This window comes from Polypterus senegalus, chromosome 4, assembly GCF_016835505.1.
Source record: "Polypterus senegalus isolate Bchr_013 chromosome 4, ASM1683550v1, whole genome shotgun sequence".
In the NCBI taxonomy this organism is placed as follows: Eukaryota; Metazoa; Chordata; class Cladistia; order Polypteriformes; family Polypteridae; genus Polypterus; species Polypterus senegalus.
In genome coordinates this window covers 109,806,842-109,832,204 of record NC_053157.1, presented here as the reverse complement: position 1 = coordinate 109,832,204, position 25,363 = coordinate 109,806,842, and the positions used below count along the sequence as shown (strand labels likewise).

The 25,363-nt window shown below is 37.5% G+C and overlaps 1 protein-coding gene across 2 annotated transcripts; it reads left to right on the top strand.

The window, feature by feature from the left end:
* Positions 1–4,359: 4,359 nt before the first annotated feature.
* Positions 4,360–23,872, top strand: ndnf (neuron-derived neurotrophic factor). 2 transcript variants are annotated; one of them, XM_039751136.1, is made up of 4 exons: positions 4,360–4,725; positions 18,387–18,578; positions 19,311–19,435; positions 22,070–23,872. In XM_039751136.1, the coding sequence occupies exons 2-4, from the start codon at positions 18,388–18,390 to the stop codon at positions 23,464–23,466; spliced, it is 1,713 nt and encodes a 570-aa protein (XP_039607070.1). In that variant the 5' UTR covers positions 4,360–4,725; position 18,387; the 3' UTR covers positions 23,467–23,872. The 2 variants fall into 2 exon arrangements, with proteins under 2 accessions (XP_039607070.1, XP_039607071.1); XM_039751137.1 differs by lacking the exon at positions 4,360–4,725 and adding an exon at positions 6,047–6,141.
* Positions 23,873–25,363: the final 1,491 nt, after the last annotated feature.

Genomic DNA, 25,363 nt, shown 5'->3' with positions numbered 1-25,363 from the left:
ACAGTTTAAATAATTATATAAGTAAGAGAACTTTATTTTATTATCATCTTTGCCTTTTACTAGTGACAATACACAGTCATACAAGGTTGTTTCATAAGATGCAAAATTATTTTTTAATCATCTGAAAGCTGCCACACCAGCTAATCAAGCACCTTATTGGGATGGCGCTCTTTTCCAGAGTGTTAGACTAACCGTTCTGAAATAAACCACTGCATGTAATTGAATAGGTAACTAGTACTAGCATGCCTGTGTGAACAGCAACATATTGTCTTGTATGTCTTTTAATAAGGGAATTTATAATAAAATATATATTATAATTGAATTAAATCTCTCTAGCCATTTATTTTTAATGTACATTATTTAGTATATGATTGATAGAAACTGTAGCAGCTTTGGACACAATGACCCCATTTAGAACACTAGTCCATTGTAGGGGCACTGAGGCATGCATCTTTAATGATCATTTTTCAACTTTTATGTATAATTTTTTAAGTGACACTCAACTATAATGTTCTAAGTCCATAATTTCCCAGATATATTTTAGAGTAGTTTTGGTTGGTCACTCCTTTCTAAATGTGTTTCTTTGTGTGTGGAGCAGCATATTTTAGGTATTTTTGCCCGACATTTCTAGTGGTAAACCAAACAGATCCAACCCTGCCTATTAGACACGTCACACAAAGTAACTTACATCTCATGCTTATGGAAAGCCAAATACATTTAGCCAGGCTGCTCGCAATAGTTTAGTACCTTATGGACAAATACTTTTCCAATGTCTACAGAAGTTGAGATTTTTGCTCTTGATAGTAACACTAAAGCCTTTTGACTCTAAAAGTTACATTTATACCATACCTTAGGCTCACCCACCTGCATATCTTAACAGGGATGGCTTGATGGTACTGGAAAAATCAAAAAAGCATAATCCTCACAGTGCCACCAGCTTTGTTCAGGTCTGGAACCGACAGATTATTGCACCTTCTTCTCCAATCTTAGTTCAATAGTCAAACTGCTGTGGGTCCAAGTAGTCTTTCACAAGATGACTCATACAGTCCAGGGCCAGTCTCTCAAAAAGCTTCATGGTGTTGAACATAAACAAAATCAGACTTTCTAATTAATAATCATCAAAAACTAACTATAGATTAACTTCTCATTTATGAAGCAGCAGTGTAAGCCTTGAATTTTTTTACATTTTTCATTTCATTACATTTCTAAATTCACCATCATTGGAAGGTGCTTTAATCTGTGTTAGGTCACAGTGTATTTTAAATGTTCTCTCTGTTGTATGGTGTTTATCTCTGTACAAGTCATTTTCCTCCCACATCCCAGAAAATATACAAGTTAGATTAATGGGTGACTTTTAATGGATGATCGAAGGTCTGTGGAGCGACAATGGCAATGGCAATGGCCTGACACCCAGGGTGGTTCCGCTTTCAGTCCAATCCAGCTGGAATTGACTCTTGCCAGCCATAAGGCTAAAACTGGATTCAGTACATTTCTTTTATTTCTTGATCAATTTACTGCAGTTTTCCTGCACATCAAAAAAAGGATTGTAACAATATGTGTGCCTTTTATGTTTTGTATATAAAGATAATATTTCATGATATTTGTCATTTTTCCATCCATCCATTTTCTAACCCGCTGAATCCGAATACAGGGTCACGGGGGTCCGCTGGAGCCAATCCCAGCCAACACAGGGCAGGAACCAAACCTGGGCAGGGTGCCAACCCACCGCAGGACACACACAAACACACCATGCACACACTAGGGCAAATTTAGAATCGCCAATCCACCTAACCTGCATGTCTTTGGATTGTGGGAGGAAACCCACGCAAACACGGGGAGAACATGCAAACTCCACGCAAGGAGGACCCAGGAAGCGAACCCGGGTCTCCTAACTGCGAGGCAGCAGCGCTACCACTGTGCCACTGTGCCGCCCTATTTGTCATTTTTACAAAATGTTATTTAAAATGTATCAAAAATAAGTTACTTTACATCATAGAAATATGCATTTTACTAATCAATATAATTCTAGCAGAAATGGTTCATATTTTATAGTGCAAGATTATCTTAAAGAGCTTGTCATATTTGCCACTATTTTATTAAAAATAATCATATATATATTTCTTTACATCACAGAAACTTATATTTTATGAACTTATATAATTCAACTATAGATGTTTCATTTGTGGATGGCACTGTGGTAGTGCTGCTGCCTCGCAACCAAGAGGCCAGGTTCACGCATCAGTTCCTCCGTGCATGGCATGTGCATGTTCTTCCTGTATCTGTGTGGGTTGTCTCCAAAAGATATGCTGATTAGATGGCCCTGTGTGTTTGCCCTCTGGTGGACTGGCACCTTGTCCAGAGATTATTCCTGCCTTGTACCCAACGCTTACAGGGATAGGGTCCAACTTCCCCACGACCCTGTATAGGAAAAAGCGGGTCTGGATGATGGACGGATGTTTCATATTTCACTACATTATTTCTTTACACACTTGTCTTACTTATGCGTTTACACAGTTCAAAAATAACAACATCAACGATTTTTTTTAATGTCACCACTTTCAAAACATAGTGGTTACGGCTTTGGACCTCAAGCCCTGATGTGGTCGGTTTCAAGCCTTCTACTGACATTGTGTGACCATGAGCAAGTTACTTGTGCAATTGAAAAAAATAAAAAAGTAAATAATAAAAAAGGTAACCAAGGTTTCCAGAGGTATCTCCGGTGGTGTAAATTTCCTTGAATAAAGGCGTCGACCAAACAACAAGTGCTAATATTTGCCCTGTCCCAGGTCTGTCCATGCCTTGCGCGCCATGCTAACTGGGATAGGCTCCAGCGGACCCCCGCGACCCTGTTCATGACCGAGCGGGCTACAAAATGTAGTACATCTGTATTGTAACAAATGTAAAGCGCACTTAATTATTGTGGAGTCTAATTTGTTTTTCTTTTTGTACAGTAGATGGCGCTGGTAAGCCAATTTACGCAGAATCGGCGTGTTCGTCCCAATTTGAGTTTGGGATTTACATAAAAATGAGTGAAATCTTTATAAGTTAACTGACGACGTCCTGGCGTCCTGCATATTTTAAAATAAAGGGCACTACAATCCAGTTGTAACGTCTAAACATTGACATGTAAACAATAGGTTTTTTTGGTATAGAATGGGTCAAAATAACATGTAACTGAACTTGAAAGACCAAAAATTGTAAAACTAAGAGACAAGTGAGCACTTCGTGTCAGCAACAAGAAACAGACGGGAACCATCGGAATCGGCGACAAGAACACTGGAAGGTCTCGTCTTGTCTTGGTCGAGCAAACCTAAGAATTACTTGCAAGAGGGGCTCCCATGGACCGCACCGTCTACTTTGAGGCGTAAATTAATATGCAACGATGCATGGAGAACAAACAACCCGTACAGCTGGGAATCGACTCTAAGACGATGTACTTGACAGTAAAACTAGCAGTGTTTGACATTTATTACCACGTTTAGAAATAACCGTGTTGAGATCATTTTGTCATTATACAAAAACGAGATTATGTTACATTCTCACGATCACACTGAGGCAATGCGCACCGATCTCTATATAAGGTGTTTTTTTTGTTTTTTTAAAGTTTACTGCTATAAAAGTCTGTAAAGGATAGAACTCGTCTCCAGGTGGCCCTTGTCTTTGTAAAGACTTGCCCAAGTGTAACAAATTAGTCCATTCTGGAGAAAATGAATACGCTTCAACCTACAGAAGGGAAATGAGTAGGAGATCCCCGTAGTTAAGGTGTCTGGGCTATTAGACAAGTTGTGCACGGCTTTGTTTGATAACACGAAAGGAAAAAAATATATAATGGAAGAGGGGGAGAAGTTAAGTGAATAAGAAGTCATCGTGCCAGGAGAGGGGGCAGGGAGGGTCCATGGGGGAGAGGCAGATAAGGCTCTTCAAGTCTCTTAATCTAAAGGATTTCTAAATTTTAAATAAATAAGTAATTTAAATAATTTTAAATCCCAGTCATGGTGTTTACGGGAAAAATATGGAAATTTCCACGCGCCGATGCTTTCCAAAGCAAGTAAGCAGAAGAGAGCATTGATCGCGCCTTGACTTTGCCAGGCAGGCAGCAGCCCGCCACAGTGTGTGTGGAGCTCCCCGCAGGACAGACAGCTCGGTCACTCCTATGCTTTGCTATACCAGATTGTGGCAAAACACTTCCCGCTATCCGGCAGTTAATGCATCTTTAGTGGACATTGTTTTTCATTCATAAAGTGATGTCAGCCGGGGACCTCGCTTCTGATAGGCCTCGTAGCTGAAAAGCGTGAACTCTGGTTGGTTTTTTGTTTACTGGGATGTGCGTCTGGAACTAGTGGGCTGGGTTTCGGATTACTATTGAGAGAGTGGAGAGGGAAAGATTGCTCCAGTTTGCTGTTTAATTCTGCTCGACTCTCAATAGCATTAACACGGCAGGGGAGGTACTCTCAGCCAGATTCTGGATACTAAAACAGACTGAAGACAAATTAAATCCTCTAGAGTTCCTAGCTGCACCACAGTTCTTAATCCGACCCCCTTTTGCCATAGCCAGACCGAGGAATTTGTGAGACAGAGAAAAGGACAACTATATTCCTGTGTAATCCGCACAGGACATTAATCCTAGTTGAGACTTTTTTTTTTTCTTTTTCATTATTTACAAAAGAAACTACTTTGCAATCGGAAGATTTCTTTTGGAAATAAACTGGGAAAAACTCTAAAAAGGTAAAGGAAAGGATATTTTTGTTATTGAGATAATGAGTTGTTTAAAATATAATGAACTGTCAATGTCGAAGTAAGCAAAAGAGTAAGTGTTGCTCAATTTGCTGTTATTGTTGCTGTTTTTGTAGTTATTACCCTGTTTTTTTGAATGATAGAAAGGTTATTTTTTCACGTTTGTGACAGAATTTTATTTTGTTGACACCCAGGTATACTGATTCGTAGGGGAAAGACGTGAAAAACAAGTGTACACCGCTGACGATTGTGAGCACTGAACCTTTGAATCAGCCTGGTTAATAAAGCGCACGCGATGTCTTGCGTCTCGCATAATCGTTAAACTTAGTTTTTAAACACACAAAAATATATCGCCAACTAAATGTTCAATAAAAAATGCACTACCTTTTATATGGTTGCTACCGAATCGAATAAAAGAAAAGTCCTTCACTTACTTTCAAAGCATTGGAGATCCGAGATTAGCAAACAGTTTAAGGCTGTCTGACACAGACTATGCCATCGCATTTGGTGCCTTCAGCGAACTGCTCGATTTCCGTGCACCACTTCAGCCGTGTCGCATCGGATATGAAGCTCGGCGAAGATGTCTAATGAAATTAGTCCAGTTCGATACGATGATGCGTGTATTTGAATTAAAAACTAGCGTGTTGCAAATTGGATACATGGAAGGTGTTTGACAGAAAAGAAACTTTTGGATATATTAAGGTATCCTAAGCCGCTCATGCAGGACTTGCAGCGTATTGCACCTGTTAATCCATCGGTATGCCTGTGAATGCAAACATCTTTAGTTTATCACGAAGTCCATCGGTTTGCTTCCACAGCACAGAAGTGCACGCACACGCGGACACGGGTTTGGGAACCTTCGGTGGCGTTTGCTCGTAGCTCTGAGTAGTGTGATCAGTTTTTTTGTGGCCGCCGACCTGTTGGGACTGACATACTTCTTCACTCGTGATGTCCCGAACTTTTTCCTTAACGAGTACTTTAAGCCGACATCTTACACAAACTTTGTGTTTTTCGTGACTATTATACTGATAAATACATTTTACTGTATTTTAGAAGCAATGGGTTTTTGGGCATTTAATCAAATGCCAAGTACGTCCCTCAGTTATAGCAGAACAGCAAAAATAAATATATTTACGCCGCACGGCAGTCTTGGCATACACGCAGTTTATTTAAAGCAGGTCATTTGAACATTTTTAAAAGTCGTAATTGTGCTACTAAGAAAAGAGCCAGACGTAAATAGATTAATTCTTCTCAACGATAATTTATAAATAAATAGATAAATAACTCTCCGGAGCTTTTTTGATAAAAAAAGTACAAATCCAGACGCGACTGTCCAGAGAAGCGAGTTCTGCTTGCAGCCTTTGATCAGCGGGTCAACAGAAGATCGCATCAAGGTGAAAGTGGAAGGTAGGAAGAGGCTGGACGTCTTTGGGTCATCGGTACGACGGTAATCAAAGGGGTTATTTCATGTGTAATTCCGATAAAGATCGCCTTATAGCATTAAATAATAGCACTGAGAAATAATGATGTTGTGTCTGCGGTTTGATTTCCTCTGTTTCGATTAGCACAGTGATTTTTATTCTTTTTTGACACTAGGGCAGGTTGTCTGTATAACTAAAGCCGACCCCTATAGCCTCGTTAATTCAAAGATCTATATGCTTCCGCGATACCAGTACTGCATGAGAATTCAGAAAACAAAGAACTTTTCCGTGACATCCCTTAACTAAATCTCAATTTGCATATGAAAAGTGAAGCTGAAAGATATCCGCCAGTGTTAGCACGACATCGCCACACTATATGTGTGTCAGTCGGCGTGCCTCTGCTACTTTATTTGGTGCACATACTTAAGCTTTGGAAGATCGTTTGTGCACAGCAGTTAGTTAAACTCAAAATCGACGGGCAATCGATGTTTTTTCCCTTTCTTTCTTTTTTTCATTTCTCCTTCTGGCAAAATTGCATAGCTGTGGTAACCAAAAATAGAAGGCAGCTATCTTAGATGCATCTGCGCTTCCCAGTGATATTTGTTTGTAATTACGCCCTTTAAAAGCTCGGCTTGTTCTGTGTGTGCGTGAGTTGCATGTTGTGTGTCTGTGTGTATATGGGATTTGACCGCATGCGGATCAGACTCACTTTGAAGGTGGACTTTAAGTATAAATTTGGCTGACTTGTGGTGGTTTGGTGCTTTACATAAAGAGGAAATTGTTAGTTCTTACTTTGTGCGACTAGTCAGTCAAAGTGGAATTTTACAGGGCATAATCAAGGTGATTTATCTGTAGTCTGTCCTATCTATCTATCTATCTATCTATCTATCTATCTATCTATCTATCTATCTATCTATCTATCTATCTATCTATCTATCGACACCAGCAAAGAACCCAGTGACAAAAATAATAATAGCCATAATAATACTAATGATTATCCAAGGCAGGGGGGATAATGTTATTTGCATCAGCTAGTGTTCTTGTTTAAAATCAGACCACCAGCATTGCACACATAAGTGTAATTCTGTAAATTGTGGTTAGAATTTTTTTTGATTGTTTGATTTTTCATTCTAAATTCTGTTTTAATGATTCCAGTAGTGTCATATCCTGCCAATAATATACAGTGCAGTGTGTTCAGTGCAAATTGGAAATCAGAATGTTTTGATTATTGCCAATAATGAACAGAAGCCACAAGTCTTGCATGGTCAGGGACAGTAGGCATTAATGTGAATATATAATGATGAGACTAAGTGTAAAAAATTTAACTTCATCTTTTCATTGCCTCTTTTTTCCCTGCTTTAGCGTATAGAATGACACTCATCATACATGCACTGAGTAAAGAAAAATTATTTGCACCTAAGTATTTTGCATTTCTTATCAGAAATGTTTAGGTAGGTCTTAATATTGGTATTGATCCTTTTCTCATTCTTTTATATTTTATTGTACTGTTCACAGCAGAGAATAATGCACACAGTTAGCCTTGCGCTTCAGTTGAAGTTGCGTCACATATTAGCACATACGTACCCTGTGGTTATTTGCAGGCTTCACTTCTGACCTTAGCCTTTCACTTTACGGTCTGTAAAAGGTCATGTATCCCCCATAGTAAGTATGGGGTAATATGAGTAAAATCTGCTCACAATTTACTTTATGCTTTCCTTTTTTTTCAAATCCAGACAGCATGACATTTTTAAACTTCCTGTTCGTTTTTTCTTCTTTTTATGGATGGCTTCCACAACAAAGCAAATTGTTTTTCAAACAAAGTCTACCTTAAGTGTTGTAAGTTAAAGAGTACAAGAAATCCCCTACAGCAAAATAAGCACAAAAGATTTTGTTTTTTCTTTTGAGTCCTCCATGTTAAAGTTTGCTTGTGTATAAATTTAGTGCATGCTGGTGGTAAAATCAAGCCAGCAGATCATTTGGAAAGCTGATTTGGTTAACAACATAGACATTTTTCTCTCCACTTCTTGACACAAGTCAGGTAAAGTGTTGGGGTCACTCACTTTCTTTCATATACAGATAAAGAAAGAATAAATCAGCTGACAGATGTGTCACAAACAGATTTTAATATGAATGTAGAAGGTTAACACAACAAATCTTTCTCTTCTGTGGCTGGAGCTGCTTGTGACTTGATCTATAGCCTTTTGAGTGCTGCTAGCATCTCGCTTAATCTGTCAGCCATATGCCGAAGACATTGATTAAAACTTGTGAGCAGTGAAAATGTGAAAAAAAAATAATAAATTAAAAAGGGGCAACTTCAGAATTACTCAAAACATTTGGCTGATGGGAAAGACTAAGGCACGTTTAGATTTAGGTATTCATGGAAATCAAAGCCATTATTCTTACTGAAAAAAGCTGATTTTGTTGTGATGTGGCAACAATGTTGTAAACATCAAAAAGGTTACCTTCACATGTGAATTGGTTTATTTTTAAGCTTGAAACTGAAAAGGAGCAAAACAAAGCTGACAAGGCTGTGGCAGGCAGTGCCTTGAAATTATCCCTTCCTAAATTACAATCATCCATTCTCTCTTCTCTGTAATTAAACATTAGGCTTTATTTATTCCAGATGCATTGCTTCAAGTTCAGCCCCCATCATTTTTATTTTTGTAAACCGTTTTTCAGGTCCCGAGCATCAGCATAGCGCAGGCGTGACCTGCAGTTGAAAGTGCTCATCAGATGGTCTTTTTTACTGCCTTTCAACATTGTCAGATTTTATATTGCCATAAATACTGAAGGAAATCTTGACAAGAGGCGCTCTTTGAATGCAATTGCTTTTTCATTTTTTGTCGTTTTTCCACTCATCCCATCAGAAACTGATTTATGTGCATGTCTTTTTTGTCAATGACATTTTCTATGTGTGTGTTAGTGGAGAGGTCCTGTATGCATGTGCTGTGTTCATGCAGAGCTCTTCATTCAGCTTAGATCTGAACTACCAGATCGTCTTTGTAGTAAAATACGCAATACATATGTATCATGACTTACTGTCTACAATGAAATAAAGCAAAAAATAATAAACATATCCTTCCAGCAATCTTTGAATCCATGTAATCCAGTTGATAGTTGTGGTAGCCAGAGGTTATTCATTTGACCGAAGGCAGAATAAGGCAGTTTAAATGTGAGTGCATCAAAATCACATTTTCTTACTTAATTCTTGTAATCTCTCAAAGTTCCAGTCATCATCCATCCAGATTCATAAAAACAGTCACATCTTTTATATTGTAGCTGTCAACACAGCTCTTATATTAAAAACATCTTCTCCTACTGATGCCCATGGCTGTATGGTAGTAAATAAAGTTAATTAGAACAATATAACATTCGTTTCATTGCCATTGACACAGAGAGAAATGATTGCGTTGGACACAAAAATGCACTAGTAAATGCCACTTTAAAAAATGTACGATATAGACATACATTTTAGGAGAGAAATACGTCTTTGTCCTATTTGCTTGCCGCAGAATCACAACCATTTATTAGTTTTAATACTGTGAAATATGAAACTTTTTTCACTTGAGCCAAGAAAAACAAAATGTTTCCCCAGCTTATGTCCTTTGCTTTTGGAAAACAGTCTGCAGACGTCCACTAGGCAATAAAGCTTATAATGTGAAACTGGCGGTGATGCATTGCAATGGCTATGCATGTTCCATACACATAAGTTGTGTGCGTCAGTAACAGAGGAAGGTGAAATGAAGAAAATGTTTTTTTTTTTTGTCTTGTTGGTGTTTGACATGTTTTGAAATGGTAGAACCTGAATAGTTTTAGTCTGTAACATAAAAGTGATTCTGTAAGAGGGAACAGTAGAATGACAAATGCATTCTTGCTCAAAAGATACAGTGCATATGAAATAGTAGTTAAAGATACATAAACAGATTTGTTAAATATCTGAGGACATAAACAGGATTTTGATATGTTTTTCAACATATAAATGTAAATTTTAATCAATAAAATGGTTTATAATGGAATAATAATAATAATCATAGTAGTAATAATACATGTCTATGTAAAATAAGGCCCCTAACTTCTAAATTTGGTGAGGCTGGCACTTTCAACATAACAGATACCAGGTGACTGACTGCAGAAATCACATAAATAAGGCTGGTTTCTTTACCTTAAAAAAAGCAAGTTCTTGCCATACTATTTACAGCATCTGAATATCATAATCATCACTTTTAGTGTGAATATCTGTTAACACACAATTTGCAGTACCGTTAATAAGAATGACAACCAGACAGGATGTTTGAATATAGTTACAGATTTGGTATTTTATCAAAAGAGGCAAAAGTTGCAGGTCATGAGCAGATTGATACATGTACAAACATATAGATATAACCCCAACAATTAAAGAAAAATAGTGGGATGACTTAATTATTTCTTCCTTATGTACACTTTTGAACCAGCTTAATCATATTCAGGGTCATTGAGATTGTAGATTGATACAGTGTTAAAAGTAAATGATCCTTCTTTTTTCAACCCATAAACACACCTCTTTCATGTTCTGCTGTTATAAAGAAATCCAATTCACAGATAAAAAGTATTATAATTTTTATGGCAAAGGTGACAAACCTGCAACTTTTTTTTTTTTTTTTTTTTTGTATAGCACCCACATACATCTGCCTAATCACATCTCAGAAACATGCAATTTGGGTTCAGAGTGAGTCAGAGTGCATGTATTTGGATGTTGTTGACAACTGCCTTGTGCCTTGTGCTGTTAGTATAGGCTGTAGGCCCCCAAAAAAACAAAAATACAGCCTGGTGACCTTTCCACAACTGGTGCTGGCTTTGTACCCAGAGCAGCTGGGATGGGCTCAGTGTTTTATTGTGACCATGAAATTGGATCTGTTGAGTTGAGTAAAAAGAGGGATGGATGAACAAAATTAATTGCAAACAAGAATAAATGCAAATTCTACTGGCAGCTTATACATGCCTGGTACAATTCTTTTTTGGTATGTTACTCACACTCTTCAGCATTGTGGAAAAAAGAAATTCTATCCATGCCATTATAACTGGGCTAACAGAGTGCCCCCCCCATCATTCTGTGTATGCATCTTTTTATCCTACAATATTTAGGGAAGATATTAGTGCTATCCAATATGATATTTTTCTGAAGTGTATAATGGTGATCACGATTCAGAATAGTTAAGGATTAGTCAGCCGTATTAACCAGACAGTAAAAATGGTCGTCTCTCTTGTATAAATTGTCTAATGTCATGTGTTGTAGTTGAGGTGTTTCATGAAGTTTTCCAGGCGTAACAGGCTCAGATGAGGTTTGTTCAAATATCCGAGCTGTTACAGAGGTGACAGGATCACCATTATACTCAAGTTTGTACAAACTGAGAGGCCACACTAGTGGGTTTGGTGCAGCTAGGGCCATGAACACCTGTGGTATATACTTGAGTTGTTTCCCTCAGCTGGGGATTAGCTCTTATTTTGTTTTATTTACCGTAAGATCATTTTATACAGCTAATGATTTCTTTTATTTAATGTAAAGTTTTCTGTAAATAAATTAGATGTTCATTAGCATACAACAGTAATAATTAATAAGACTGTCTATTGGCAAAATGATTAAAGTATCATCATTCAATTGGATATATATTTAGGAGTCACTTAGTTTAACACAAAACTCATACATTTTGTTTGCTTTTTACATTAAAATTCAAATGATCAGACAAGATAATATATATTGTGACAAAAATCTAAAAGTGAAAATTAGTTGCAAAATGCAAATTGAACTGAGAAGCTGAAGAAGACAATGAGCTAAATATGCAACTGTATATAAAAAAAAAATGAACATGATAATTTGCCCGGAAACATGAGGTGCCATTTGGGTGAAAGTCAGGGAGAACAAATGCACCTTTACGTTTATACTTAGGAGTGAGAGTGTCAGCCTTGCAAACAGAAGTTAGAAGTGTGAAAACTTAGTGAGCCTTCTGCCATTTGTCAGCTTTGCTACAGTATGTGAGGAAGCAGATGATTTGTGAAGAGAGAGAAAATACATGGCACCGCCTGAGTCTGCACATCTCCTCATGTTTATGTTAGTTTGCTCCCACAATACTTGCACATTGTTAAGTTGGTTGGTGTCTAAATTATTGTGATATGACTTGAGTGTGGATGTGCCAGTGTGCAGCGGACTTGCTTTCTATTTAAAGTTGATTACTGGTTTGTACCTGTTGCTACCAGAGTAAACTAGAGTTCAATGCATTTAGACAAATGTGCCTGCCATTGCTTGAACTTAGCAAAATAATGCAAAGAATTTCAATTAATGGTTGTGTAAATGTTTGCTGAGTGGCAGAGTGTATTACACGAAGGTTATAGGTCATTACTTTGTGTGTGTGTGTGTGTGTATGTATACCATGTGTATATTGTAACGGAGAGGCAGTTGCTGGAGTGCCAAGATACGACCTTCATATTCTTTGAACTATTTCAGTAATTGCTGGCACACTCGTAGGTTTATTCTCATCAGTACAGTGAAGCAAACTGTCCTTGAAGTATGTGTCTTCTAAGGAAGAAATAAAAGTCTTAATCTCAGACCTCTCAGTTGGAGATCAGTGTGCCTATCAGCTGCTCCAGTAACCATCAGGGGGAACTGATTTTGGTCATTATCTAATACATACTGTGTCAAAGCTTTTTTAGTGTGGCTTTTGGAGTGGGAAGGTTTGTAGTGCCCTTTAGAAGGGATGTGTCAGTATTCAGCATGACCCTGATCGAAGGTTCAGGGAAAATAAGGACAGTTGATTACATCACATCAATGGTCCCTTTTATTTTTTGTGATAAAAATTAATTGAGTTAATTGACCGCATCATTTCTATGTACAGTCTTAATGAAAACAGGAAGGTACTGATACAATGGACCTTCCAGCATGTACTAAGGAACAGTAACAGGGCTGGAGATTCTATAGACAGCAAGTTTATATACAGTATATGTTGGAGGATAGGCAACTACCAAAAACCCTTCAACTAGAGGAGTCTTTAATAACCACCGATGACAGTCTTGTGGCCATAAACAGACCTTTGATGAAAATTGGTTGATAGAAGCAGGAATGGCTTATGCAGAGTAACAGGCTACAATTAGTCATTTAACAGTTGATTACAAAAATTGTGCTAAATCTTGTCATGAATGGTGTACAGTACCGGATTTCCCAAACAAGTTATTTTCTTGTAAGTATAAAACAAAAATATATGGTTATAGCATACTATGGAAGCCTTACAAGCAGAGGATTTAGGAAGAATGAAAAAAAAAAACACATTGCCTGGTTTAAAGAATCCTGATTGCTCATCATTCATGCTGATAGAAAAACTAATAAATTCCCTTGAGTGCATGGGGGTACGTTCTGCTGGGTGTCAGTAATGTGAGCCTGTAGTGGTGGTGTAATGGTATGGAATGAGCTTTCTTTGTAATAAAGGCTCCCTTAATGGTCTTCAGTGTCAAGACCCTTTTTTTACAAACTGACTTTTTCACAATTGTAATAAACTATTCTACAAAGCTAGAAGATGTCCACAGTAGGGAGTGAGCATAGGCCAGCAATCATATACTGAACTTTTGACACACCGATAAGTCCATACCTCAGATAAATTCAAACTCTTGTGCAGACAATTAAGGAACTAATTTACTAGAAATACGTTCCTTTTGTGTTCTGTTTTTAAAACTTTTATTAAAAAATGGCTGATACTGATGTTACTAGAAAATTGAGGCTAATGTAAACCAGAAACAATAAAATGTAAGCCTGATTTTATTTTAAACCTCCTTATTTGACAATGCAACATAGGCTCTAAATATAGCATATGGGTTGCTTTTTTGGCAATAGAATTTACACATTTCTCATGCTACTAATTTATCTGAATGTGATAAAAAAAAAAACAGTATGACACTCCAGGCTTTGCATTTAATTTTGCTGAACTGGTGTTCATTGGTAGTTCAGTTGGTTTGGGACAGTGAACAGATCCTTCTGGCCTCTAACATACTCGAATGACACTGTTTATGCTATGTTAAGTTAGACTTTAGGGATGAAAGACTGATGTACTCTGTAGATGCTCCAGAGGACAGATGGGTGTCCTGCCCAGGATGGAGGTGAATAATGGAAGGATGGAATAAATAGGGGCAATACCAGGCTGGGACACCTTATGATTCCCATCCTGATTGGGATGCCCAAAGATTACTGGAACTGGCAAGAGAGCATGAAAGGGAGCAGTTCATCCCTCAGTATACTAGGTGGCAGTGTCCCTCATATAGAGTCCCAGTTTGGACACCCTCAGGACTGCATGGGAGTTGGAGTTCAGAAATACAGCCCTGTAGGGATCCCTGGGGGACAACAGAGGGCACTGCTGGGGGAGGACCTCCTTGGCTTCTTTATAACCTGAAAGTACTTCTCAGGTGCTCCTGGCTCCACCTTAAAAGGAGCCCGCTACCATAGCTCGTGGAATCAGAGTCGGGAGACAGTGGGAAAAAACACATTGGAGGAGGAGAGAAGGAGAGAGAGAGGGAGAGAAAGCAAGCACTAAATGTCTTGTGTATTGGGTGGACTGTTATTTTGAGTTGTGAGGATTAAAAGAATAATTTATTTGGGTTGTCTGTGTTTGGGGTTTGGGGGCTCGCTAGTGCACCCAACTGGTCACAACCCATTTTTGATGTTTTGACAGTGCATAGCCAATGAGCAACACACTTAGACATTCAATATTAGTTAATGCCTTGACATGATTGTTTCAATATTTTTTTAGGTTTAAATGTGGTAGCCGATCCTTAGGCCAAGCAAGATTACAAAAAGCATCTTTACAATAGTGTAAATAATTCTGCTGTATAAGCTTGAGACAGGATAAACAATTTATTGCGATATTGAACCTGCATCATTGTTCACAAAAAAACACATTAGTCAATGGACTGTACTGCACATATCATCTGTTTAGTTAGTTGTTTTATTCACTATGAAAATTGGATCATTATGCAGAAACTGGAGATATAATACAGCGTTCTTTAACCTGTTTGCTACAATTCATGGTCTTTGAAGCCTATCATATAAGTAAAGGGCAGAAACCAACTGAACATCAGCAGTGCCCACTTATGCACACACCCAGTGGACATATCATTAGTTAACCTAATATGCATGTGTTTGGGATGTAAAAGAAAAACTGGAGTAACCAGAAATAAAATCCATGTCGGTAAAGGGATAACATGCAAACTCTGCATATACAACAACCAGATGTGGTATTCAAATGCAGGACGATGGATCTGTGAGGCTAACTACTGTGCCACTTGCCAGTAGATAAGATCGATCAGAAGCTAACATCTCTGAAAACTACAAGTTAATATCTCCTTCTGAAGCTATGATATTGCTATTTTAATCTAGGCAGTGCCTGTAATTTGCTTCTTTGATGGAAGGATTTTGATTTAAGTATATGTTTTTCGTATTTAAAATTAATATTTCCAGTAAGCATGCAAGTCACAATTGTTTTAAATTTCCATTGCATATAAATAAAATTAAAAAAAAAGCCATTATTTATTCCTCTGTATCGTATGAAGTATGCTGTGGTTTTGGCCTCTCAGAGTTTGCATGTAACACCTCTTTAAGGTATAACAATGGACATAAGCCAAGGTGTAAGAAAGTTTGTCATACATTAAGTGTCAAATGGCCTCAGTTGGCTTTTCAAACACAATTTATTTTGTCCCTAGTTTATTTTTACTCTCTCTATCAAGTGTTTAGGGTCACAGGGAGGCAAAACCTATTCTTGTGGTGCTGGACACAAGGTTCATACAGTACTGATATGGATATGCTCTGTGCGAAGCACCCATGTTCTCTTCATGTCCATTAGAATAATAGAAAGCTCTCATGTTCAGAAAATGAATGGATAGGCAGACTAGTTGTAATTGTAGTGTCCTAGATGTCTTCTTAATGGTTTGAAAACTGACACTATGCAAAAAGTAATATTTAGCTAGTTGATTGATTAGTTAATATTGATCACTAATCATTTACAGCCAAAATGTTAAAAGGCGGCTGTGGGCATAAACCAAAATGAAGAAGTGGATCGGATGTCAGCCTGTCACAGAGCACACACGGCATCACACTCACTCCTTCTGACGCATTAAGGATTTGGCAGCTGACCTGACAGTATGGTTTTAAAATGGGGGACAATTTTGTAGGTCACATTAAAATCCTAGACCACTGGGGGACACAGGACCACTCAGTTTTATTCTGACAGGTTATTTTTTTTTCTTGTTTGTTTCTTTTAAGAAGACAGGCTCTTTTTTGTTTGTTTCTCTTAAGAACATTTCTTTATCCCTGCCATATGTTGAACTGTGCTAAATTTTATTCCTCTTGAAAGTTTAACTAAAAAAGACATTTGTCTTGCATTTCGTGGAACATAAAAACATAAAAAAAATTATGTGACCATCTTCTGTTGAAAGTGAGATGTAAAAGGTTAATTTACAATTTAATTTACAATTTTGACAGCCAGTTCATACTCCTAAAAAACAGTTAAGCTTTAAAGACTCAGGAGTGAAGAAATTAATCCATGAATCAAACAGGCCTTAAATTGAGATAATCAGAAAGCAGACGGTAAAGTAATGAACAAAGTATGGAGGGAGTTCATTGAAAGGGCAGACCTATATAAGCAGTAAATGGCACTAAAATATCTGTACATAATCGGCTATCATTACTCTGATTAAATCACTGGGGATTTAGATTCCATCAACCATGATCAATGTAGTTAATTCAATAAACAGAGTGTTTTAGAACCATAAAGCACTGCTTCTGCTTCAGGGTACAAAGGTAAGTGAGTCAGTCATTTTACAAAAGACCTTCACAACAGCTTTTATCTGATGGCTTGTTAGTAGACAAACAAGGATGTAGTTATTACCACAGTATGTACTATTGACACCATTTAAGGAATGATCAAAGCAATTTATTTAGCGGTATCTGTATATTTGCTGGATTAGACTTTTTTTCCCCAATGTGAATTCACATTAGATTGCACAGTAGTTAGTACTGCTACCTCACAGATCCAGAGTTTGAATCCTACACCTGGTTGATGTCTCCATCGGTTGTTCTTTGACTACACTGAATTTTTTTCTACATTCCAAAGATCTGTGTAAGTTAGATCAACTGCCAATTCTAAATTTGCCCTTCATGGATTTGAACGTGAGTGGACCTTGCAGTGGACTGCCACCGTGTCCAGAGTTTGTCCTTGCTTTTCTTCCAGACTTGCTGAAATAGGCAATAGTACTCTACAAATCTCAGCTTGATTAACTGAGAGATAATGTTATGTTATGAATTAACATTAGCACAATTCCAGGACAAAATACATGGTATTATACTGTATGGATGGGAGAGTCCACATAAAAAGATTAAGCTTTTGTATTTCTAAATTCATTTTCTGACATGTTTTTGTTGTTTCTTGTACAGGTACTTATGATGGTACAGCATTGCTGCCTCACAGCTACTGGGACCTGGGTTAGACTCTTAGCCTGGTCACTGTTGAGGCTTAGTATGCAAGTTCTCTCCATGTCTAAATTTTTAACTGTTTCCTTGAATGTTAGATTAATTGATAACTCCAAGGTGGACCATTCTGAGTGTACACAAGTGTGTTTGCCATGGATCCATCATAGGGTTGGCTCCAACTTATTCCTCAATGATCCCCCATGATTCCATAGTCAATAAACGTTACTTTAAGCATTAAGAGACATTTAAAGATATCTGTGTATTATGTGAACTTTAAGGAATATTTAACTAATCAGACATGTAACAAAAATAAATTCTCATGATCTTTTGAAGAATTTGATAGAAAATTGCTAGCCATCATCCCCATAAAATCAGTCATTTTCCTAGAAACTTTCTGCCTGTGCGAACATTTCCTACAGTTTTTAGTGCACATCATTTCAACAGCTTTTACTTTTCACACGGGTAGCAACTGCTTAGTGAGATATTGGACTTTACGGGCCTTTTATCACAGTGCCCTTTTATAATTTTATGATGATGTCCCAAATCGGTCATCCATTTGTATATCTCTTCCCCAGACTCACCTAATCCAATTTAGGGTTGTGTGGAGCAGCAGTTCTAAATTTTAAAGTTTAATTAAATGTCAGAAGGAAAAAAATTACTGCTTGTACTAATCATTCATATGATAGGCCAGGCCATATAAGTGGTTCACAACTTGTTATTGGAGTGTTAAACAAAACCCTTTTCTTTTTCAGGATGAGGACCATTCCAGTGCCTGTCTCAATCGTGCTGTTTTTCATCGTCTTTGCGTGGGCACAGAAGTTACCTACCAGAGATGAAGAACTTTTCCAGATGCAAATTCGTGACAAATCTGTCTATCATCATTCTTCTGTGATTCCAGATGGAGCTGAGATTAGTGGCTACGTTTTCAGAGATACACCCAAAAGGTATTAGTAATACTAGAAGAGTGTATTTTTTTATTTTGGTAAATAAATTATTGGTGAATATTCCAATATCCCAATATAGTGAGAAAGTTAACCTTTTAGAAAAGTGCAAGTCAAAGATAATAATAAATACAACACTGATAAAACCCTAAAGACCTTAAAAATATCTTCATCTTATAGTTTGTTGTAGCAGCCATCAGTGAATTTTGAAGCAATCATACAGTCAACTGCTCACTGAGATGCCTTAAGTATCCAGTTTTTCCCATTTATATATATTTTTTTCTACTTACCCTAGTGTACAGATAGCTGTAAGAATGATTTATAACTCCATATTGTCTCAGCATAATGTAACAGTGGAGAGGAGCCCCATCCAGGGTTTGCTCCTTCATTGTACCTGTCATTGTCTCTAGCTGTCCAAAACCCTGTGCTGTAAGAATTAAATTTAGAAAATGAAGAATTGGTAATCATTCAAGTAAAAGAGATTTTTTTTTTGTACAGCCTATACTTTTTTCAAACTGCAGATATGTGATATTATTATTATTATTACCTATGTCTGATGCTATATATTTATAAAGGCACTACAGTATATTAATGAAACAAAGATACTAGAGTTTGTCAATAATGTTATTTCATTTTGGTTCCAACTTTGCTAACTGTAGCACATGAACTATCATTATTCTTTCATTTTCAATAGTCTCTTTTTCATTAAGTAGTTTTTCATTTTTGCCTTTTAAGATATTACTTTGTGGTGGAAGAGGACAACACCCCCCTCTCAGTGACAGTGACGCCCTGCGATGCTCCACTCGAATGGAAGTTAAGCCTGCAGGAGCTTCCAGAAGAGTCCAGTGGTGATGGCTCAGGTAATAAAACCGCATAAATTGTGGCCTCCTTTTGATAATAGGTTTTGACCCATTTTGATAGGTTTATGAAGATGTGGTCAGTTCTGTTTTTGTTGACTGTCCCATTCTTGAGCTCATTTAGAGAGCAGTAGTATTTTGCTATCATATCTCTTATTTTACCTTACATTAACCTTTAATGCCATACAAATCAAACCTTCCAGTAAAGCTTCCCAGAGTGAAAGCTTATATGTGATGAATACATTTGTGGCAGTAATTACATAGTCCAGCTGACATCTTTAGAGTTATGCCTTGACAAAATATTCCATTAGGACTTTCAACATATTACCATGAAAGTTGGCGCCTACCCTATCATTTTCCACCCAGGAATTTTGCTCATAGTGCCTATGATAGTATCTGCTTTTGACTTAATGCTTTCAATGTATATTTTGAAAGCTTACATTTTCATAACTGTGTATCCAATGAATATACTTGTAGAATATTCACCCTGTTGTTCTACTGTGATATATGCTATATCATTTTCTTTCATAATAGAACAATATCCCTGAGATCAGTTAGGCTGAAGATGGCATTATTCATGTTTGTATATTTAAAAAAAAGGTGTTTGAGCATCATACATCACAAACAGTCAACATGGATAGATTGTTGGCAATGATTATGTAGTGTAACATTAGTAAGGGTGCAATACACAGTTATCTCTAATACAAAAATAAGAGCTCCTTAGCTATTTACTCACTATTTCACAATAATTTGTTGCCAAAACAGCCTACTATAATACAATACTTCCTTTGGGTACACTTTAACAAAGAATGAAGAGTTAAATATATATTTTATATTATGCAAAGCACTTAGCAAATGTATTCATGGGATTTCTTAAGGGGTTCCTAAAAAATTTACACTTAAAAATGCACATTTGACAGCATATTTTCCATACTAACCAGAAATTAAAGCATGTCACGATTGTTAGGACATGACAGCGACTCTGACCCTAGCCACTCCTTTGGCCTGTTATGAGCCCCTGGCCCTCCTGTCCAATTCTGTTGTTGCGTAGCACTAATCAGGTGGCAGGGGCAAGTTCTTCACTCCAGCAATGTGTTTTAGTGCCTTTGCAAAATCTCTGTTAAAGCCCTTTTTGTGTTTTGGTGAGTTTTGTGATTTATTTTTTTAAGCTTCTGTCTGACTTTTGGATTGGTGTTTCTTTTGTGCCTTTTTGGATACTTTTGTCTGTGCCTGTTTGCCTATTTGTTTATGGCTATCTTCCTGCTTCACGACTATTTTTAGATTATAGCTTGCAATTGTTTTAGTGTTTTTGTTGTGACTGTGCACATCAAGCAGAGTGCATGCAGCCTGTAGTTTAACAGAGAAGCCAGCAGCTTGAAAGGGCTGCTCTATGTGCGCATATGGGATAGACACGCCAGTGCACGTTTGATAGTCATAGCATCAGATTCCTTAAAATGTGACCCAAATGCCTATCAGTTTATTGAAATTGTTTATTATATAGTGAATGGAAGGAGACAAGTTTTTAAAAGGTTTGGGGCTCCAGCTAGGAGACCCCTGTTTAATTGCCAGAACTTACTAACTACAAAAGTGACTAATGTAATGGTTAAATGCCATAGTGAAGTCACCAGTTGCCTATGGAAGGTACTTTGAGTTTATCATCAGCTCAATGTGAAATCCACGGTCAAACTGACAACGTCTCTTGGTGACATTAATATTTCATTCGTCCTGACAAGAGGGGTGAAGTCAGAGCAGAATTGCCACCAGTTCTCTTCTGGGCAGTGTTCCTCCATTCTAAAGCGGAAAACAAAATCTGTGTAAATAACTGTTCCACTCCTCCATTATTTTACCAGTGTAAGCATTAAGAATGAGAGACTCACCATAATTTTATGTTCAACTGTATGCAGGGCACCATACTCTGTCCTGACAGTGCTCCCTGCAAGGCAGGAATCCTCATTTGATGCAATGCCAGTCCATCACAAGGCTCACATTCCCACAAATCCACATGTAAGCTTAAAATCATCCAACATCTCTGGGACTTGGACTGGGCAGTGTCTGAAAAAAGGCAGATTTGGGGAGAGCATGTAAACTCCATATGGACTATGCTTGGATTACCAGATTGCTGAAGTCACCGAATCAATCACATGCACAAATATACTAATTATACATCTTTCATTTCTTGTTAAGTTGTATTCTTACCACTCAAAAGCTTTTTGTTTTGTTTTATCTCAACAGTTTTTTTCTTAACCATATGTGGCATTTTTATTTATTGTATATGATAAACTGAAATGACATTAACCAGGAGTACGTAAAATGGCATACATTGAAAAAACAGTGCTTATATTTAACATAATGAAAGAATATAACAACCATATATATGTCAGACTTATTTTGGGTGCTGGGGTCTGTTTTCTGGAAACAGGAAAACAAAAAGTATATGAATGCTGAAGTAATGGTAGACTGTGACAGAAAGCAGGTTTATCCGTCCGTGTTACTAATTATATAGAACAACAGATCTCATTAGCAATAACAGAAGAAGAACCCTTATATACAAATTCATATACATTACACTGCTCCTGGAGCCATGTTTTGTCATGTTTCAGTGCTTGAATATGATTGCATTATGTGTTTGTTTTGCAGGACAACCAGAACCTCTAGATCAACAGAAGCAACAGATCATGGATGAAGAAGGTACAGAGCTTTTCTCATACAAAGGCAATGATGTGGAATCATATGTTGCAACCAGCTCACCCTCTGGCTTATATCAACTAGAACTTCTTTCTAATGAGAAAGATACAAATTTCAAGGTTTATGCAACTACAACTCCAGAATCGGACCAGCCATACCCAGAGATGCCCTATGATCCTCGGGTTGATGTGACATCTCTAGGCCGTACAACCATTACATTAGCCTGGAAGCCAAGCCCTACTGGTTCTCTTATGAAACAGCCTATTCAGTATTGCGTTGTGATCAACAAGGAGCACAACTTCAAGAGCCTTTGTGCCGTGGAGGCCAAGCTCAGTGCAGATGATGCATTTATGATTGCACCAAAACCTGGACTGGACTTTAGCCCTTTTGATTTCTCTCACTTTGGATTTCCATCAGAGAATGACTCTGGGAAGGAGCGACCCCTGAGCAAATCTGCTACAGCCAAGATCACTCGGTCATATGCTGCCAAGCAAAAAGTAGACATTCAGAAAGTCTGTATTGGGAATAAGAGCATTTTCACTGTGTCAGATCTAAAACCAGATACACAGTACTATTTTGACATTTTTGCAGTTAATACTGTCACAAATATGAGTACTGCTTATGTGGGTACATTTGCCAAGACTAAAGAAGAGGCGAAGCAGAAGACCGTGGAGCTGAAGGACGGAAAAGTCACTGATGTTTTTATTAAGAGAAAAGGGAGCAAGTTCCTGAGGTTTGCTCCAGTTTCCTCACATCAGAAAGTCATGTTTTATGTGCACTCTTGTTTAGATGCCATCCAGATCCAAGTCAGAAGAGATGGTAAACTACTTCTCTCTCAAAATGTGGAAGGCGTACGCCATTTTCAGCTGAGGGGTAAGCCCAAGGCCAAATACCTTATTCGCCTTCGAGGTAGCAGAAAAGGAGCATCAATGCTCAAGATTCTCGCCACCACTAGGCCAAACAAACAGCCGTTCCCTTCCCTGCCCGAGGATACGAGGATCAAAGCCTTTGATAAGCTTCGCACCTGCACATCAGCAACCGTGGCATGGCTAGGCACTCAGGAGCGGAATAAGTTTTGCATTTACAAAAAGGAGGTGGATGATAATTATAACGAGGAGCAGAGGAGGCGGGAACAGAATCAATGCATGGGACCAGACACCAGGAAGAAGTCGGAAAAAGTACTTTGCAAATATTTCCATAGCCAGAACCTACAGAAGGCCGTTACCACAGAAACAATCAAAGGGCTCGAGCCGGGAAGATCATACCTGTTGGATGTTTATGTGGTAGGCCATGGAGGCCATTCTGTGAAGTATCAAAGCAAACTGGTAAAAACACGGAAATTTTGTTAATGACTCTGTATAGCAAAGAAAAATTTATTTAACTCAAAACAAACAATATTCTACTAAGGAACATATACAGACTGACTACTTATATGGCTGAGAGGTTGTAACAGTATTTGAACTGCATAAAAAGATATCAGCTTGTATAATATTTATGTTTACATTATCCAGTGGTCATTTGAACAGATTGAGCTGGAAGCTTACAAACAGCATCCGGGCACTTGTGCTAACCAGGGTTCACATTTGAACATTGGAGGAAAATTTGCAATCCAGAGTAGCTAATTTTTCAGCGATCTCATCAAAGCATGAACTGCATTTCTTAATTATATTGGAAACGACCGGGACAGCTCATTTAAGACTAACTGCCTCGCTATTCATACAGTTAAATATATTAAAAGGAAAAAAAAAAAAAAAACTAGAAGAAAATGTAAATTATTTTATAAATACCTGACTTTTACTTTGATTTTTTTTATGATTGTAAACTATTAAAAAGTGTCCCCATATAGATTTAATCTAAATGTTTAATGTACATTTTTCATGTGACTGAGTTTGTTTTATGTCCATTTATGTACAAAGATGTCCTACAAATATTCATGTACATAAAAATTAAATATATAACTTCATAGATACATGTGTGATCCCTTGGAAAAATGATTAACATTCGTATATTAAAAGAAATGGCTGTGTTGTTTTTCTCCTTTGCTAAATGAATTATGAAAAAGATTGTCACTTGGATGAACTCAAGTATAGAAGTCACATTCATACATAGAAGGCCAAAAAGTAGTTTTTTTGAGAGTCTTGCTGTCGCATAAATTTCTACAGAATATAGAAATCTATAATCAAGCCTTCTGTGAGTTATTCCATAATATGATAATTGAAGTCTCCATAGGTAAACAGAAGAAGGAAGTGTTAACAGTGGTATCAGAAGACTTTTATTTATTCAAATCATAAAAAAGCCTCACAGACAAGTTTTGTGGATACAGTATGGAGACACGTTTATGATTAGGGGTAGCCCCTTATTTTAGGATGTAAGAAATTCATATTTATGTACTGTTCAAATTTATCAAACCCAGGTGCCTTAACCTTTTCTTGATATAATTGGTAATATTGATTGGTGGGCTTTTGTGCAAGTCAGTATGAAGAGGTGACCAGCCCCTTAAGCATACTCATGAAGTAAATCAGGTCATATGTAATTGCACAAAAAGTTGTTCATACTGAAAAATCCTGAATACATTATTTTTCCTTACAGTGGCACAGTGAATCATGACAAGTTCATGTCCCAGGTCTTCCCTGTATGAGTTTCCTCTGGCTAATCCTGTTTTCTCCCACTGTTTAAAGACATGCAGGTTAGGTGGATTGGCCCTAGTGTGTTGTTAGGGTGTGTTTGGTGTGTGTGTCTGTTCGCCATGCAATGGACTGGCACCCTGCCTAGATATTTTGTTCCTGCCTTGCTTCCTGTGCTCGCTGGCATAGGCTCTGGAAGCCCCACACAACCCTGGTCCGGATTACGCAGGTTGGAAAATGAAATTAAATGGTATCTTCTCTTTTGGTCTTTTAGTGATATAGCATAACCATCAGTTTTGCATGTGTTAGCCTAGCTATTAAATCTAGAATTCAGCTTTGAAGTGATATTGTTGTTGATTAAGCAAAGCAAATTTTCATTCATATTCACAGAAACACATCTTAAATGTGAGCATATTTTTAATGTATGATAACATGGTAAAAACACTGACAATATAGCATATGTTTCTTAAAACATGAAGGGGTGTTCACACATTACAGTAACATAACATTTTAAAAACTGCTTAATCCAAGTCAGTGTCACCTATTAGGGTCTATCCTGGCATCACTTGGTGTAAAGCAGAGGACTGCTATATAGTAAGGGAGCCTGTCCATCACAACGTCC

What these genes read in the sequence shown, in the direction of transcription:
- ndnf (XM_039751136.1), top strand. Translation starts at nt 18,388, where the DNA reads ATGAGGACCATTCCAGTGCCTGTCTCAATCGTGCTGTTTTTCATCGTC. An exon ending in TTCAGAGATACACCCAAAAG is followed by an intron (nt 18,579 to 19,310) that starts GTATTAGTAATA and finishes TTGCCTTTTAAG; the next exon opens with ATATTACTTTGTGGTGGAAG. An exon ending in GTCCAGTGGTGATGGCTCAG is followed by an intron (nt 19,436 to 22,069) that starts GTAATAAAACCG and finishes TTTGTTTTGCAG; the next exon opens with GACAACCAGAACCTCTAGAT.